Here is a 17,279-nt window from a genome sequence, read left to right as displayed (position 1 = left end):
AAGACAGTCACCTACGCACTGGTCACCAGCCGACTGGATTATTGAAATACCCTCTACGCCGGGACCACAGCCAAACTACAGAAAAAACTCCAACGCATCCAAAATGCATCAGCCAGACTCATACTGGACATTCCCCATCATGCTCATATTTCCGGTCACCTGAAGAATCTCCACTGGCTCCCCGTCAACAAGAGAATAACGTTCTGTCTCCTCACCAACGCACACAAGGCCCTCTACGACCTAGGTCCCGAATGCCTCAACACACGACTGTCCTTCTACACACCCACCCGCCAACTACGATCATCCAATCAAGCCCTCGCCGCAATTCCGCGCATCCACAGATCCACCATGGGAGGAAGATCCTTTTCCTACTTAGCGGCCAAAACCTGGAATTCTCTCCCCACTCCCCTCCGACTTACACAGAACCACCTCTTCTTCAGAAAGCAACTAAAAACCTGGCTATTCGATAAGTAATGCACCCACCATCCCCCAAGCGCCTTGAGACCCTCTGGGTGAGTAGTGCGCTATACAAATTCTTGAACTTGTGTTGTTGCATAGGGCGGCTGAGGCCTTGAATTTCCTGCGGTGGCGGTCAGGACTAACCTCCTAACTGAGGTGCTTCAACCTGCAGCGGCCACTTCGGAGCCCCTGCTGCTGTTCAATGTCGCACTCACTGACATCCTTCTGGGCACTTAGTCCAAGCCCAGCACAGAGGCCCCTGTCGATAGGATGAATGCCCAATGCCACTGTCTGGCCCCGGCCGACCCCATTTTCCTCTCCCAACACCCTACCCCGAGAGCTTGGTGGTCCAAGCCTCTACTTCCTAGGGCGCATTCCCTACCGCTCCGCCTGATGGGAAATCCAAGAAGCTGGATCACTGTGGGAAGAGGATGTTTTCTTCCACCTGCTTAGGACAGCGGTCGGTGAACACTGCATGTCTCTTGGGTCATTACACCCACTCTGTGAGGACAACAGACGTGCAGGTGCTGCCACAGTGCCCAAAGGAGGCTTAGGCCATGCTCTCCTCTGCAGTTACTGAGGGTAGAGATGCTGCGAAGCTCGCCATATGGTGTGAGCTGGACACCGCCGACTCGCTAGGCAGGACAAATTCAACGTCTGTAGCCCTGAGACGTTACGCCTGGCTGAGGTCCACTGGCTTTTCGGGTGATGTCCAGTATACTCTTTTGGACATGCCCTTTGATGGCCGTCGCTTGTTTGGCGACAAGCGGACAATGTGTTTGAATGCTTTAAAGATTCCAGGGCTATGCCCAGATCCTTGGGCCTCGCTACCACTTCTCGCCTCGTGCAGTCTGCTTTTTGTGGCTACGGAAGGGGTGCCCCACCACGTTCCACCCAGGGTCATGGGTCTGCGCACGCTATCCAGCCTCTGTGTGGCTGGGGACCCAGCGTTGTGTGTCTGGGGCCAGCGGGTGGGTCAGTCCACCAGCACCCCTCTGCAGCAGCCATTAAACCCTCCTAGCTGACTTTTCAGGGCCACCAGTTGCCAGTGGGCTGCATGATCTGCCATGACCTCCCCCACTGGCAAAACATCACTTTGGGCAGGTGGGTTTTGCAGATAGTCCGAAGGGGCTACCCCCCCCCCCCCCCCCCCCCCCCCCCCCCTCTTTCGAGACTGCACCTCCCTCCATACCACCTGCTTTCCATAGCATATCTGAGGATCACTTGACACTTCTCGGTCAGGAAGTTGCCGCTCTCTAGGCCAAGGGAGCCATCGAGCAAGTCCCTGAAGTAGATTGTGGTTGTCACTCCCACTACTTTCTGGTACCCAAGAAGGACAAAGGCCTGAGTCCTATCTTGGATCTCGGGGACGTCAACTACTTCCCTCGGAACGGTGAGTGAGCTTCAGGCTCTTTCTTCTAAGCCTCCTTTCCTTGCAGTTCATCTGGACAAGTTTGTGTCCCGAAATTGACCCTCTTTTCTTCCCAAAGTGGTAATCTCTTTCTACATAAGACAGACCATCACTTTGTCCACCGTCTTCCTCCCCTGCATCCTTTTAAAAAGGAGGAGAGGCTCAACCGCCTGGATCCAAATTTATTCTTATTTGACCTGCATCGCACAAATCAATGCCAGGTGGATTATCATCTCTTTCTTGGCTATGTGGGCTCCAAGAAAGGTCGGCCGTGCAAAAACAAACCATCTTTCGATGGGTCGTTCTTTGCATTAAAATTTATGGAAAAAAAGGAACCTCCAGTGGGGTTGCACGCCCATTCCACCAGGGAGACGGCAGCCACTACTGCTTTGGGACTAGGAATCCCCCTTCATGTCATCTGCCAGGCAGCCACGTGAGCTTCCTTGCACATGTTCAATAAGCATTACTGCTTGGACAGCCAAGTCTGGAGAGACAGCTTCTTTGGCCATTCAGTTCTCTAAAACTTTCTAGTGTGAACTTTCTGGCGTATCTATTCTAAGGTAAGGAATTCATAACTAATAGTCTCTTACAGATTAACAAGTTACTTGCCTTCGGTAAAGATATATCTGTAAGAGACATATATTAGTTATGGTTTCCTTACCGCCCCACCAATCCCCCCCTGTTCTGCGAACTGACTTCTAGGGTAAGGGACTCCTTTTCAGGGCCCTAGTTTTATGCACCAGTGGTCCGTTTCTTGAATGGCTCTGCGCTTCTGGCGGGGAATGTCGTGTAAAGAACTGACGTCCGCGCGCAGAGGCAGCGTCTAAGTAGATACCGCAACGTCATTCTGACGATCACAATGCCAACGACGAACGCAGAGTCGACCTACGCCAACTACCGACACGCAGGGGTACTGCTGAAAATAAAATTCTCCTGATCCAGTCTGACACCTGGGGTTATTTCTAAGGTAAGGAATCCATAACTAAGATTTAGAGATATATCGTTACCTAAGATAAGTAACTTGTTCTTCAAAACCCAATGGTGTAAAAACAGTCTAGTGTAGATTTGCTGCCCATGAGCATCGTAGACAAAGGGATTAGTTTGAGCACATCTTGTGAGGCAAAATTTCTTAAAAGAAAACAAGTTTGAATGTCTGAGCACAGCACTAGGTAGTAAAATTATATATGCTGAGCATGTGAATCTTCACCGCTACACGCTACATTGCATACAGTGGCATTTTCCTTATACAAGCGCAAAAGCGTTTTTTGAAAATGGTGTAGCCTGGCAGCAAATGACAGATTACTGTCCCATCTATAATTTGACCCCCCCCCTCCCCCAATACCTATTTGAGCGTCTAGGTGGGTGGGCGCCAACCGAAGAGTGGGTAGGAAAGTGAATGTGGGGGTGTGGGCGCAGCTTTTGGCTGGGATTTTGGAAATAACCATAAACTAAATAATCTGGCAAGGGGTAAACTATGGATGTGCAGTGGAGGTGGGAGAAACACGAGTCCGCTCAGAGGCTAGTTGAAAGCAATTAGAAAATGCACTTTGGATGATTTGTATTGTTCACTGCTCACATTAAACAACCAAGAGAATGATAAAGAAGCATTGAATTGGAAACAAGCAAATTAAAGCACGAAAGCATATCCATGGTAAGCCCGCCATTTCTTTATGGTCCACAAACGGTGTTTCGACAACATACAGCTAAAAGCTGTGTGCTGATGAGACCTAAAAACGGCCTTACAGTAAGATTTTCCCAAGCGCTTGCACTATGATGAAACAAAGGATCACTGATTTCAAGTTATTCTTCCTCATCCTTCCTAGTTAAGAGGACCAGAAATTTAATCTTGAACTTGTGCTCAAACTGAAATTGGACCATCCTCTGTGTAAATGTTCTTACCCTGCCTTTTATTTGTGCCTACATTATTGGATGTGGGATCTTTATGAAAGGTACAGGGGATAGTGCATCAGTGCTTATGTAGTTTATTCTTCCTTTGAGTGTGAAAGAGGTGAGAGAAACTAGCCAAAATATAGCTACATTTCAAGTCTTCTGGGGGGAAAAAGTGAGGGCTTTTTTCCCCGTAAAATCCATTAAAGAAAGGCTTTCTGTACTAAAGTCATCTTCTCAGCTTTTAGGAACCTGCAGAGCTGAATCAAAAGAACAATTTTTTTTTTTAACCACAGTTTTTGGATTTTTCAAAGAGATAGACCGTTTTATCCAAATGTTTGTGGTGGAGACCGGTGTGACACCCATGGGTAATCCCTGAAAGTTAAATATTTCTGAAAAGTAGATATCATTCTGAATTAAGCAAGAGGTAATTTCTGTGTGTCCATCAAAGTTTTCCCAAAGAAACTAACTGTTTAAATTAAAAAAAATATTGAAAATGAATACCAAAAAACAGCCATTTCTGGCAGCAATTTCATCTGTAACTTCTTGTAACAATACAAAATTTCTAAAAGCTTTACATAGTAAAGTACGCTAGATGCTTCTAGTTGCAGGGATATATATATATATATAGTGTTTGTAGGTTGTCCAAGAACCTTAGGTACTCAAAACCCACAATTGAGCTGTACCTTACAATGGTTTTTGATAGTGTGTAGATCAATTTATATGGTAAAATATAATGAGGGAAAAATGGGAATGAAGGAAACCTCTGTATTTCTCAAATGTATACCAGATACAGAGTTCATGAGCAGTTATTTGTGCATCTCTGAAATTTTGGGCAACCATAATAGCATGTGATTGATTCAAAGGGCAATTTTTCAAAAGGTCTTCTTTCTTACACGCTGGCTTACGTTTGGAAAGCACAAATGCAGCAAATCAAATTGGTAATTGTGAAAAAGTGCCCTCTTTCCTGCATGGTATGCCCCCACTTTTTGCTGAATTGCTGATGTTCTTTGACTGAGTGTGCCCCGGGCTCATGCTAATCAGGTACCCAGGGCCTATGTTCCCTCCCTAAAACGGCATTGAAGCCTAAACCCAATTGGCTTCTCTGGCCACATGTCAGTCCCTGGTAAATGGTACCACAGGTATCCAGGGCACTTTGACCAGAGAAGGCCTTTAAGGTCTGCCCTGTACCCTGACACTTGCAGGATGCGTGTCTTGGTGCAGAACAAAGTGAAGAGTGGACATGGCACACATCCCTGTGTGCCATGCTCACAAACCACTAACCTGGCTTACATCAGTCACCCCTCTAGCTGGGTGCCCTAAGCCAGTGGTGAGGGTACAGGTGCATGAGCCCTGTACCCCTAAAGTGCCCAAGTCCATTCCTGTTCACTGTAAGTGCAGTGCTGCCATTAAGAGTATATGGTGCTGGGAGTTTGTCATCACGAACTCCACAACACCATAATGGCTACTCTGTCAAGTCAAACCACTTTATTCAGCTAACCAAAACCATAAAAGTACACCACAGAGAACAGTACATAAAAAAGGAACACTTATTAAAAAACATATTTGTTTTTCTTTAGGATATACCACATACAAACAATAAAATAATAGACTGAAGACTGGGAAGTTTAGTATCAAACTTCTCACCACATTAAACCCACACTGATGCCAGTGTGGGATTTAATGTGAAATGCACCACAGAGGGCATCTTAGAGAGGCCCCCTGAAACTCGACCAACTCCTAGTGACCTAACTGAGTGGCTGCTTAGGCTTACCACTAGTTGTAGATAGTTTTTCACTTACGGTCCTGAGGAATCGCCACAGATCATTCGTGACTATTAGGCGAGAAACATATCTACCACCTAGGAGTAGAGTGCATTTCCGACAAATTGTACCCAGATTGTCGCCTCTTATTTATTCTTTTTAACCAGGCTGGGATCCTCCCTGAATAAAGTTATTTAGAGGATTCCCTCACCTGTTTTGCTCGGGGAACAGCCATTACAACGCAGGTTTTACCACGCGTTGCTTTTACATTGCATGTGTTACAACGCATGCGATGTTACAACGCGTGGTAAAACCACGCATACCATTACATCGCATGCACTTTTACAACGCATGGGATGTAATGTGTAATGGCGGCGGCGGGGGCGGCTATTCACGTCGTTGTGAGGAAACTTAGGCTGTTTCCTCACAACGACGTGAAGCAAGCAGGAAGGAGGAAGCAGGATCCGACGGCGACGCTGGATAGGAGAGAGGTAAGGGGGTTTGTGCATGGGGTGGGGGGGTTACTTTTGTAGGGTTTAGGGTAGTTTAAAAGTGGTGTGGTAATGTTTGTGTTGTGTGTGTTTTTTAAAAACATTTTAGTGTGTGTTGTGGTGTTGTCATGTTTGTTTAGTGTAGTGTATTGGGGAGGGTAGTGTAGTGTTTATGTAGTGTGATTTAGGTTTTAGTGTAGTGTTGTAGTGTTTGTTTGTTTATTGTAGCGTATTAGGGTTTAGGGTAGTGTAAGGGTGGGAGTAGTGTAGTAGTAATGTTATAGGGTTTAGGGTAGTGTAGTGGTGGGAGTAGTGTGGGTAGTGTAGTAGTGTTTTAGGGTAGTGTAAGGGTGGGAGTAGTGTGGGTAGCGTAGTAGTGTTTTAGGGTTTAGGGTAGTGTAGGGGTGGGAGTAGTGTGGGTAGCGTAGTAGTGTTTTAGGGTTTAGTGTAGGGGTGGGAGTAGTGTGGGTAGCGTAGTAGTGTTGTAGGGTTTAGGGTAGTGTAGGGGTGGGAGTAGTGTGGGTAGCGTAGGAGTGTTTTAGGATTTAGGGTAGTGTAGGGGTGGGAGTAGAGTAGAGGTGGGAGTAGTGTGGGTAGTGTTGTAGTGTAGTAGTGTTTTAGGGTTTAGGGTAGTATAAGGGTAGGAATAGTGTGGGTAGCGTAGTAGTGTGGGTAGTGTAGTAGTGTTTTAGGGTTTAGGGTAGTGTAAGGGTGGGAGTAGTTAGGTAGCGTAGTAGTGTTTTAGGGTAGTGTAGGGGTGGGAGTAGTGTGGGTAGCGTAGTAGTGTTTTCGGGTAGTGTAGGGGTGGGAGTAGGGTGGGTCACGTAGTAGTGTTTTAGGGTTTAAGGTAGTATAGGGGTGGGAGTAGTGTGGGTAACGTAGTAGTGTTTTAGGGTAGTGTAGGGGTGGGAGTAGTGTGGGTAGCGTAGGGTTTAGGGTAGTGTAAGGGTATGGGTAGTGAGTAGTGTGGCAGTGTTTTTGGGTTTGGGCAGTGTAGGGGTAGGAGTAGTCTGTTGTGTTGGATGTTACTTACCTTGCATACTTTTACCACAAGTATAGCTTTACCATGCATGCCTTTGCGTTGTAATGGCATGCGTGGTAAAAACATACTCGTGGTAAAAGTATACTCGTGTTAAAAGTATGCGATGTTATGGCATGCGATGTCATTGACATTGCGTACTAATACCCGCGTTGTAATGGCATGTGTGGTATTAGTGTGCGATGTAATGACATACATCCGTTTTACTCTGCACATTCCACTATTACATCTACACATACTAGGCCCCTTAAACCCACGGCACCTATACGGCAAGGAACAAAAGATCTCCGCTAAAGAGCCCCTTTATGGGTGCCGGTCGGATATTGCAGCGCCGACCCGACGAGGAGCAGGCCCATATGATGAAACATGACACCTATCTTGTTGGGTGTGTGAGGGCCCTAGTTCCGAAAGGAGGAATTCCCCTCCATAGAGGACTTTCGACCAACCTTTCATCTCACATCCCTTCCCATTGTGTTCCATGACCAACTGAGGAACTCTGTTCTCTATTTTTCACTGCTCAACCACTCTACCACAATTGGAGAGTAAGGTTCTATCTAACTTTAATCTCTGCCTACTTCTGGGGTCACTTGGTATCTATACACACAATACCTCATTTTGGTGTAGCCTATATAGAGCCAGTTTACTACAGTAATAAAATATATTCCACTAATCTGTGCTCCCACATGTCTCCCTATATAATGGTACCTCACTTGTGTGGGTAGGCAACAGGAATGGGTCAAAAACGCAATCAGGTCACATCCCATTTTTTGTAATGTGCTTCGCTATGGATTTTGGGCCGTAGCTGAGCTGGCACATAGGGAAACCTGGCAAACCTATATGTTTTTGAAAAATAGACACCTAGCGGAATGCAGGGTGACTTGTGTGGCACTCCCGAAATTTCCTTACCCAAAATCCTTTGAAAACCTCAAACTTTGTCTAAAACACACATTTCCGGCATCTGTGGGAACAATACATTTTTACAACCAAGCATTGCCCCGATAAAAATTGTAATTCTCTTATGTGGGGAGGCCTAGTGCCCATGAAAGGTAAAGGCCCAACTGACAACACAAACATGTCACATTTTTCCACTGAAAACCTCACCCTTTTTTTCGTAGTATGGGTAGCTGTGAATATTGGGCCCCAGCTCAGTCAGCCCCTAGCAAGCCTGTAAATATTTTAAAAACTAAACACATAAGAGAATGTGAATCCAGAGTGGTGTGATTTTCATGGCTCATCAAGTTTTCTAACCCAGAAGCCCTTGCAATACTGAAACATTCGCTAAAAGCACATATTCTACTCATAGATCTGTGCTGTAAAGTTCTGGAATCTGTGGCAATCCACAAATTTCGTACCAGAGTTCCAACACGCCTCCCTATGACAACAGCAACCCACTTGTGTGAGTGGGCGAAGCGACTGCCACACTAAAGGCCCAAAAGTGCTACTTGAAGAGATCAGCAATAGGGGTAGTATTTGGGGCCTTGGTCGACCGCCACCCATGGAAATCTACCAACCACAGACACTTATGAAAACTAAAGACACAGGGGATTTCACTGTGGTGTGCCTTGCTTAAATCCCACAAGGTTTTATTACCCACAAAGCCATGTAAACCTCAAAACTTTAGCTAAATTCACGCATTTTCCTTACATTTCTGTGATGGAAATATCTGGAATCAGGAGGAATCTGCAAAATTCCACTGTGGGACTCCCGTTGACATTGATTTGATCCGTTCCCTGTCGCTGTCACTAGGCCCAATCACACAAATAGGGTAGCATTTTATCAGCACAGTGGGGAAATGCTAGGTGGTAGGAAATTTCTGGATCCCTGTGGATTCCGGAAGATTACCTCAGAGAAATGCAAGGAAAATGTGTGCTTTTAGGCAAAGTTTGAGGTATGCAGTGCATTGTGGGGAAGAAAATGTCATGTGGTCCACACAAAGCATACCACCCTGGACTTCCTTCGATGTCTAGTTTTCAGAAAAGTCTGGGTCTGGGTGTTTCCCCAGGTAACCGCTACACCAGCCCAAAAAGTGCCACCTTCCCCATGGCCAAAAGGACGAAACACCCAAAATAATCATATCTTGGACGAAACACCCAAAATAATCAAATGTCTTCTCGCTTGATATTGGGATGGGACGTTTTAGTCCACAGATGGACAGAAAGACTGGTCCGGCCTTAGGGGGTGCGAGTGTTGCTCTTTGGCATTGGTCATACCCCTACCCCAAAAGGTACAAACCAGTCAGACCCCCCGCCCACCCCCAGATAAGAGCTGAAAGTCCACTATACATCAGACATTTTAGTAGGAGCAATAGTCTCTTTCTGAAGTCCTGGCGCCAGATGGGAGGCTTGGCTTAATTGGGAATGTTGCCCCAAATCTGCCCCTCTGCGGGGGGGGCGGGGGTGCGGGGGTAGTAGACAGCCCACTAGATGCCAGGAATTTTGAATTTGGGGCAACAAAGGGACTCTGGCATCACATTAGCTATACTCCCAACCCAGTAATTTGTTCTCCCTGGAGGGCAGAGATGGAGTTTGCCTCAAATTGGCCTTCTCCCCAATTATACCTCTCCCACCTCAATCAGTGCTCGGGGCACTGAGCTATGCACCCCAAGTATTGATGGAGTGAAAGTAAAAGCAGCTCATAAGCTTGTTTTACTTTTACTTTACATGTAATGATGTCCGCGCGCTCTGATCGTCACTACAAAGACAAAAAAAACGTACCTAGCTATAATGGAAAAAAAGGAAATCCACTGGTGCAAAGGCACCTTCGGGGCCTTTATTATCCCTTCCCAGTGTTGGGCAATGTCTGACGGAAGCACTGAGGAGGGAGTGAGGGCGTCAATATGGCCTTAGCCTGCACTTAAGTGGCTCTTCAATTAGTCACCTACCGTATTGCCATATTCTCATACATGTTCTTAGATTCTGCATCTTGAGTTATAATACTCACAATTTCTGTAAACTAATGTAACCCTCTTCAATAATCTTCATTTTTATTTAATGTTGTAGGCAGCCAGTTCAGCGCTTGGTGGTCCCACCCTCACACATGCAGTAACAAGAGCAACAAAAATGCTTACAGCAACGGCCATGCCTTCTGTAGCAACATCTGTACAGTCTCCATACAGGTAGAGTATTCTCAAATTGAAAGTATGTTTACTGAGAGAACAATTGATATTGGCTAAGGAAATTCATGAAAATTCGTATGCGCTCAAGTCTACTTGAATAATAAAAAATAAAAAACGTAAAACCTGGTTGTTTTAATGCTGTATCGATCACACCTACCTGCCAATTATGCGCTGAGACGTCCCCTCGCGGATGAGTTTTGCACTATAACAAGACTTAAATAACATAACATTAGTACATAGCTTTGATAACAAAAACTTTTTATAGAAATTTAAGTTAGGAGATAATCATATCAGTTTGCATAACAAGTGCAACTGTTTAAAGAATAATATGACCCCTGAATGTGATAGTACTTGAATACTGAGTATGGAAAACAGGTGATTTCAACGGGCCCAAAAACAATGGCAATGCAAAGTTATTTTAATGGGTTGTGGTAAGTGAAATTGGAATTACGTGTATGCATGTTTTTCTTTTCTTATGCAACTTTGTGCAGTGTCCTCACTGGAGTTAAGAAACAAAGCTATGTGGAAGTAATATTTTTTTTACAGGCCCAGTGGTATTGTGTTTACAGTCAGGCATTCCATTGGTGTGCATGACTTCTGGGTGTTGCTATGTCATGGTCTCCCGTAAGAGCCCTCAAACCTCGGTACCTATCCGTAACTGCTGGCTTGCTTGCAGGTATCATGCTTTGGAATCCAAAACCTGGGCTCACTTCTAAAGTTCCAGGCCTAATGCAGTGATCTACATTTACACGCTGAAAAATTCCTAATCGTGCTGCTTTACCCATCTGCTGCTCATCTATTTATCAGACTCACCTTAACTGTATGTGCTTTCCCAAATTTTATCCATGCTAGACTCAACTCAGGGTTCGAAGAGCCAGAAGAAGACCACACTTGCTAGCCTGTTTGTGTGCTAGATCCCCAACTAAAAGCTCAGTCTGCACTGACAGTGTTGAGAATTAAAATGTTGCAAAGGCAACCTCCCAAAATCATTGGCTGCATTAGAGTACTGAAAAAACAAGAGGGTCCCTGAATTCAAAGGATACCAGGAGAGGGAGGCAGGGAACCAAGTAGAACAAGAACAAACCTCTCCTAGGTAACACGGTAATACATAGGTAGTATATCCTTCATTTAATATACATCAACATTGTCCCAAAACACAGTTATTAGAAAAACATTATTCTTTTTTTATTATTAGACAGGAAAGATATAATCATAACAAAAATAGTTTCAACCACATTTTCATTCTACATATACAATTTCTTAATTTACATATTTTATATATACAAAAACCCCCATAAACCAAATATCTTTCATTCATCTAATAATACCACACATCCTCACATTCATCAAACATTCCATACACCACTAAACCACAGTGAAGAAATTGTGATAAGACATCACAGTGATCATAGTACAAAAAAATACACACACAGCTGTAGAGTACAACAGGCTTCTCGTGGCGTGGGGGGTATTCCTGGCTTCTGTCTCTTGAAGTGTACTTCTCCATTAAGAGCATTGTATACCAGAAAGTGCCCCAAGGAAGTGAGCCGCAAAAGGTAAGGAATTTCTGTAGACATCAGCTCGATAAGTACAAAAATACAAAAACCTATTTCCTGAAGCTAAAGGCATAGGCTTCCTCAGAATTGGATAGGAAGATAATCTTTTCAATTTGGAGTTAAATGTCTACTTACATTATTCAATACATCAAAAATGTGACAGTCCAGAGGTGATGTCCACCTGGTAAAGTATTGGGAGATTTGTATGCAGTAACTATTGCTATGGTGATTCTACAGGACCCACTTAGAGTACCTTATTTATAAGAACAGAACTCTCACCCCCTTTGTGGCATTCTTCGTCATAGGGTTGTTTTCCATGCTAAATGGGTGGTGCAATGCTTAGCGGACCCAACAAAAGGGATCTTTTTATGGGATATCTTAACACTGCCCGTGACGATTGATAGTAGGTCATGTTTGATTGTGGGAGATTCAAAAATGAATAAACTGTACCCAGATATTCACACGATCTACCTTTAATTTTTAGTATAGGTCTAAATCAAGATTTAAAACTCTCCAGGACCAATTGAACATTAGGCATTCTATGGTCACATTTTTTCCATTATGAGTGCACAGGAACCTTCCCTTATGTAAAGTGGTATGAAGAAACCTCATGAGCCCTCAGGATGCAGATTCCAGTGCTGTAACCGATACCACAGATCTTCATCAATCATTGACACTTTAACTAATCCGTTGATCATGTTAACCCTTGGTCTGCATATACAAGTGGTCTCGATTGAATGTCATATTTGAGTGAAATGTCTGAAGAATGCACTGTTAAGAGGATATCATTGCCCTGTTAAGCCTGTGTTGTCAATCTCTTTGCGCTTCCCCCAGCTGTACTATCAAGATGATTGTCCAATATCTGTAGCCTTCTGAAGAATGAGGGCTGCAAATTGCTCAGATGTACAGGTTTTTAGCTCTCGGCCTATTTCCATTCCGCAGGAATGGAATAGGACGAGTCTATAGCAGTGAAACCAAGAGTTAAACTAAGCTCTCCAAAAAAGAGGATTTCCATGAGTGCATGTGCTCTCGTGCATGAGCTTGCCCGAGCCTTCTGCCTGCCTCCTGCCTTGAAGGCAATCTGCTTCTCCGCCCCCTGCTGTTCCCTCCCACTCGCTCGAACATCAAAGGCTGCTCACTCAAACACCATATGCCTACTCCCCTCCACCGCCCCCCGCGCCTCGCACCAGACTTCATTGGAATGTGCTATGTGCATTCTCCCCTCCCTTTCAGCCCTTTTAGCCTCTTTCCCAGCTCCCAGCCGGATCTCCTCCTTTCGTCTATCTCATTATCTTCTCCACTCTCGCCTCTTTGCCTCTCCCGGCCTCTGCTTATCCGTCCTTATCTCCTTCTATTATCCCCACCCCTCTTTCTCATCTTCCGATGTTCTTTCCTCGCCTTGTTTTATAAATTATAGTTCAACCTCCGAAGCACTTGTCTTCCAGACTGGGCCCGTAATATGTTTGCACTTTAACCATTTTAGAGAATACACAGTTGCCAAAACAGCGCCCAGAGAAAAAGCCGGACCAGGAAACAGGATCTATGACTATGATGTATCTTAAGTTTGGAATGTAAACAATTCATTTGAAAAAAAAGTAGGCTGTGGGTGCTGCTTGCGCAAATAAAGAGCTTGCATTTCAATTATAAAATGCAAGCAATGTTCCTAGTTTTAGGCGCCAGGCAGACGTGCCTTCCCTCTGGTACAGCAGGACAAGAAGAGCTAGGGGGCATGGCCCCCTCTTCCCGACCAGGTCCACCACTTACTAGCGCCAAGCCTAATTCACAATATTTTCGAGCATCTGGAGCTTAGGTACTTAATGATCGTGTCTGTGACCAGCCTGCAGTGCACAGATTTTAATGTCACACTTCGAAACCTACTGCAGAATTGAGTCATTAACAACCCTGTAATCTACAGTAGTGTGAATTAACAAATCTGATGGAGTGAACGCTATATCAAAAAAATTCAAACTGCAATAAACATTTTGTATAGCGCTGGTGGCCCTTAGGGTAGTAAATAGCAGCTGCTACTCAAGAAGGCATCTTTGAACCATTCTGGTGTACACTGCGGAACAGCTGCTTCGAAACCGGGATGTCCTGGCCCAAAAGTGCGTTTCGAAAGAAGCTGTTTTCATTTATTTTACTTTCACAGAATTAATAGTGCCTTGAGGCAAAAAAGTTAACGGGGGGCATATTTACAAACCCCTTGCGCCTCAGGTGCGACACTTTTCCCCCTTGTTCAAAGTGACAACAGGCGGCGCAAGGGCCTTGTAAATATGCCCCCTCCCCCATGCACTGAATCGCGCTTTTCTTTTGATCCGCATACTTGAGTCGCTTACGCGCTGCCCTGCAATAGTGAGCTGTGTTGCGTCCAGAACTGGAGCAGCTGTTGCCCTGGAGCTGCTGTTGCCCGGGTCCCGCTTAGTCCCGTTGCTAGGGAGCAAGTTGAAAAGTGTGCCAGGGCGTCGCTCACTCACCAGTGTCACTAGTTTCAGCTTCCGCTCGGCGGCAGCGTTCCCCCATGGCGCAGCAGTGTGCAGTGTCTGAGGCACAGGATACACTAGGCACAATGACACAACAGAAGGGGGCGGGGCCATCTATGATCTCAAAGAGGGTATGGGAGTGTGCAGAGGAGGCCATGTGAATGGCTCTGTTTCTGATCGTTTCTACTTTATTTTACTCCTCTCCAATCCGAGCTTGCCAGGCATGTTTTTGGTTCATGGTGACGACATGTGAGGAAACAATGCTGTCAGCAGTCTTTGACCCCTTCGAGTGACGGGTGTATTCTTACTGCATTGTGAATTTTATTTAGCTACTTGTTTAATAGTTTTATTAATCGCCTTTCGCTTACTTTGTAGGGCATGTATAAAGCAGAATGGAAGAAAGCATTGACAAGCAAAATAGTCCATCTGGCGTGGTCGAAATATCTGGGTCCTATCACTATTCGCCCACCCCTCCTTCAACTCCTTCACTCCTCCGCGCAGAGCAGAGCCCCCACTTGTTGTTAAATTGTAGCGATTCTACGAGCACCAGTTACGTTACACAATGATTGACTGTTTCATATTTTTTGAATACACGGGGGGATTAATCGGCAGCTCAGGAAATGTCTTTAACAGAGCAGCCGATTAATCTACCAGTGTCTACAAAAAATATTGAACTGTCATTGTATAATGTAACTAGTGGAAATCGCTGCCTGTCACATCACCATTTTAAACAAGAAGCATTAGTGACAGCAAAGCCTGTGCCATGCTCGTGCAATCAGCTGGCAACGATACACGCACTAACATTTATATTTCTAGTGCATGTATTGCTGCCAACTGATCGTGGCACAGCCTTTCCTGTCCCTGACAAAAATGCCTGCAAACAAACTGACTCCTCCAATATGAGCAATCAGTTGCCTTTGAAAAAAAGCGTGGTCTCCAAAGGCTCCTTCTGAAACTGTTTGCTGTCCGAGATGGCAAGCTCTCGTAATCCTAGCTATGGAAGCATCTATGCCTCTCTCTACACCCCTCTTTCTACACCACCTCTCTCCATTCCCCTCTCTCTCCACACCCCTCTCTCTCCACACCCCTCTCTCTCCACACCCCTCTCTCTGTCTACACCCCTCTCTGTCTACACCCCTCTCTGTCTACACCCCTCTCTGTCTACACCTCTCTCTGTCTACACCCCTCTCTGTCTACACCCCTCTCTGTCTACACCCCTCTCTGTCTACACCCCTCTCTGTCTACACCCCTCTCTGTCTACACCCCTCTCTGTCTACACCCCTCTCTGTCTACACCCCTCTCTGTCTACACCCCTCTCTGTCTACACCCCTCTCTGTCTACACCCCTCTCTTTATTTATTTATGTGATTTTTAGTACGCAACTAATACCCTAAGGTGTCTAGGCGCAGCGAGATACTCTAGATTACAGCACAAATCAGAGCACGTTCTCATTGATTGAAAAGCCAAGTCTTCAGTAATTTGCAGAAGTTAATAAGGGTGGGAGCAGTTTTAATGTGCAAAGGGAGTGAATTCCAGAGTACAGGAGTTGTTACCAAGAATCGTCTGTCACCCCAAGTGGCCGTTCATGTGTGGGGGACAGTCAAAAGATAGCTTGCTGCTGATCTTAGATTCTTTTTGGGGATGTACACCTGAAAAGCTTCTTTTAAAAACTTTGGTCCTGTCTGGTGAATGGCTTTATAGGCTACGCAAAGAGCTTTAAATTTGATCCTGCTCTCGACCCTTAACCAATGGAGATGGCGTATGGCTGCAGAAGTGGAATGTCGTCTAGGGATGTTAAGCAGGATCCGTGCTGCCATGTTTTAGACGGACTGAAGCTTATTTAAGATATATTTGTGTGTACCAAGAAAGAGAGCATTTCCATAATCTAATTTTGAAAATACTAGGGTGGTAACTAGCGTTTTTCCTGCAGATACTGGTAAATACGGAAACGTTTTTTTTAATTATCTTCAGTACAAAGAAAGTAGCCGAAACCACCTTGTTAACGTGGCATCCAAAAGATAACCTGTTATCAAAAATCACTCCCAGATTCCTGACCTTGGTGGCTGGCACCGGGGGGGGGGGGGTGGCGGGGGCGGGGGGGGCGGCTCTATCTGACTGGGCCACCATGTGTGAGACCATTCTGGGGAAATTGTGCCGAAGGTCATAACCTCAGTCTTCTCCGCATTAAGTTTCAGGCAGTTACCGTGCATCCAAGATTGTACATCCAGTAATCCCTCCTGAAACTTAGCTGCTACCACGGGGCCATTCTTGTGCACCGCCAACACGAGCTGGGTATCATCGGCGTAGGTGGTTAAACGCATCCCATGGGATTTAATGACCCTCGCCAAGTCCGAAACATAAATGTTGAAAAGTGTAGGACTTAACGAGGATCCTTGAGGGACCCCACAAGGCAATTCAATAGTGGGTGAATAATAATTGCCCAGCTTTACTGCCTGTCTACGGTTGGCTAAAAAGGAGGCTATAAGGTCTTTGGCCAGATGATTGATCCCAAGGGTGCGAACACGGTCGACCAAGATGGTATGGCCGAAAGTGTCAAAGGCCGCCGACAGGTCCAATAGAATTAGAACTGCAGCTCCTCCTGAGTCCATAATCTCTCTAATTTCGTCCGAGGCTTTTCTTAGTGCTGTCTCAGTTCAGTGTTCCCTCCGGAACCCGAACTGAATGTCATCTAAGAGTTTATGATGTTCAATAAACTCTGAGAGCTGTTTATTCATAATTGCCTCTATGATTTTCGACGTGAAGGGAAGGCAGGCAATAGGCCTGTAGTTGGACGAAATAGTGGGGTCTAAGGAAGGCTTTTTAATTAAAGGTTTAACAATGGCCTTCTTCCAGCTTTCTGGGTAGACACCAGATTTAAATATGGAGTTGCATATTTCAGTTAGGGGCTGTGTAATAACGTTCTGTAGTTTATTCATTGTAGTAGGGGGGCAAGGATCGAGTGGGGAGCCTGATTTGATCTTACAAATCAGCGCACTGATCTGATCTTCAGTAGCTGGTTGAAACTGATCAAAGGAGGAATGATTGGGTACTGGATAAATGATGGGTATAATTCCTGCCT

The 17,279-nt window shown here is 45.3% G+C and overlaps 1 protein-coding gene across 3 annotated transcripts in view; it reads left to right on the top strand.

The window, feature by feature from the left end:
- USP24 (ubiquitin specific peptidase 24) overlaps positions 1-17,279 on the top strand; it is a 1,909,144-nt gene that overhangs the window by 459,133 nt on the left and 1,432,732 nt on the right. For all 3 annotated transcript variants that reach the window (XM_086952711.1, XM_086952716.1, XM_086952707.1), the window contains exon 23: positions 10,050-10,165. In XM_086952711.1, the coding sequence (XP_086808837.1) occupies positions 10,050-10,165 (116 nt within the window). The remainder of the gene's footprint in view (positions 1-10,049; positions 10,166-17,279) is intronic.

Source organism: Lissotriton vulgaris, chromosome 1_1 (genome assembly GCF_964263255.1).
Source record: "Lissotriton vulgaris chromosome 1_1, aLisVul1.2, whole genome shotgun sequence".
In the NCBI taxonomy this organism is placed as follows: Eukaryota; Metazoa; Chordata; class Amphibia; order Caudata; family Salamandridae; genus Lissotriton; species Lissotriton vulgaris.
Note: the sequence above shows the minus strand (reverse complement) of the source record. Positions and strands in the feature narration are given on the sequence as shown.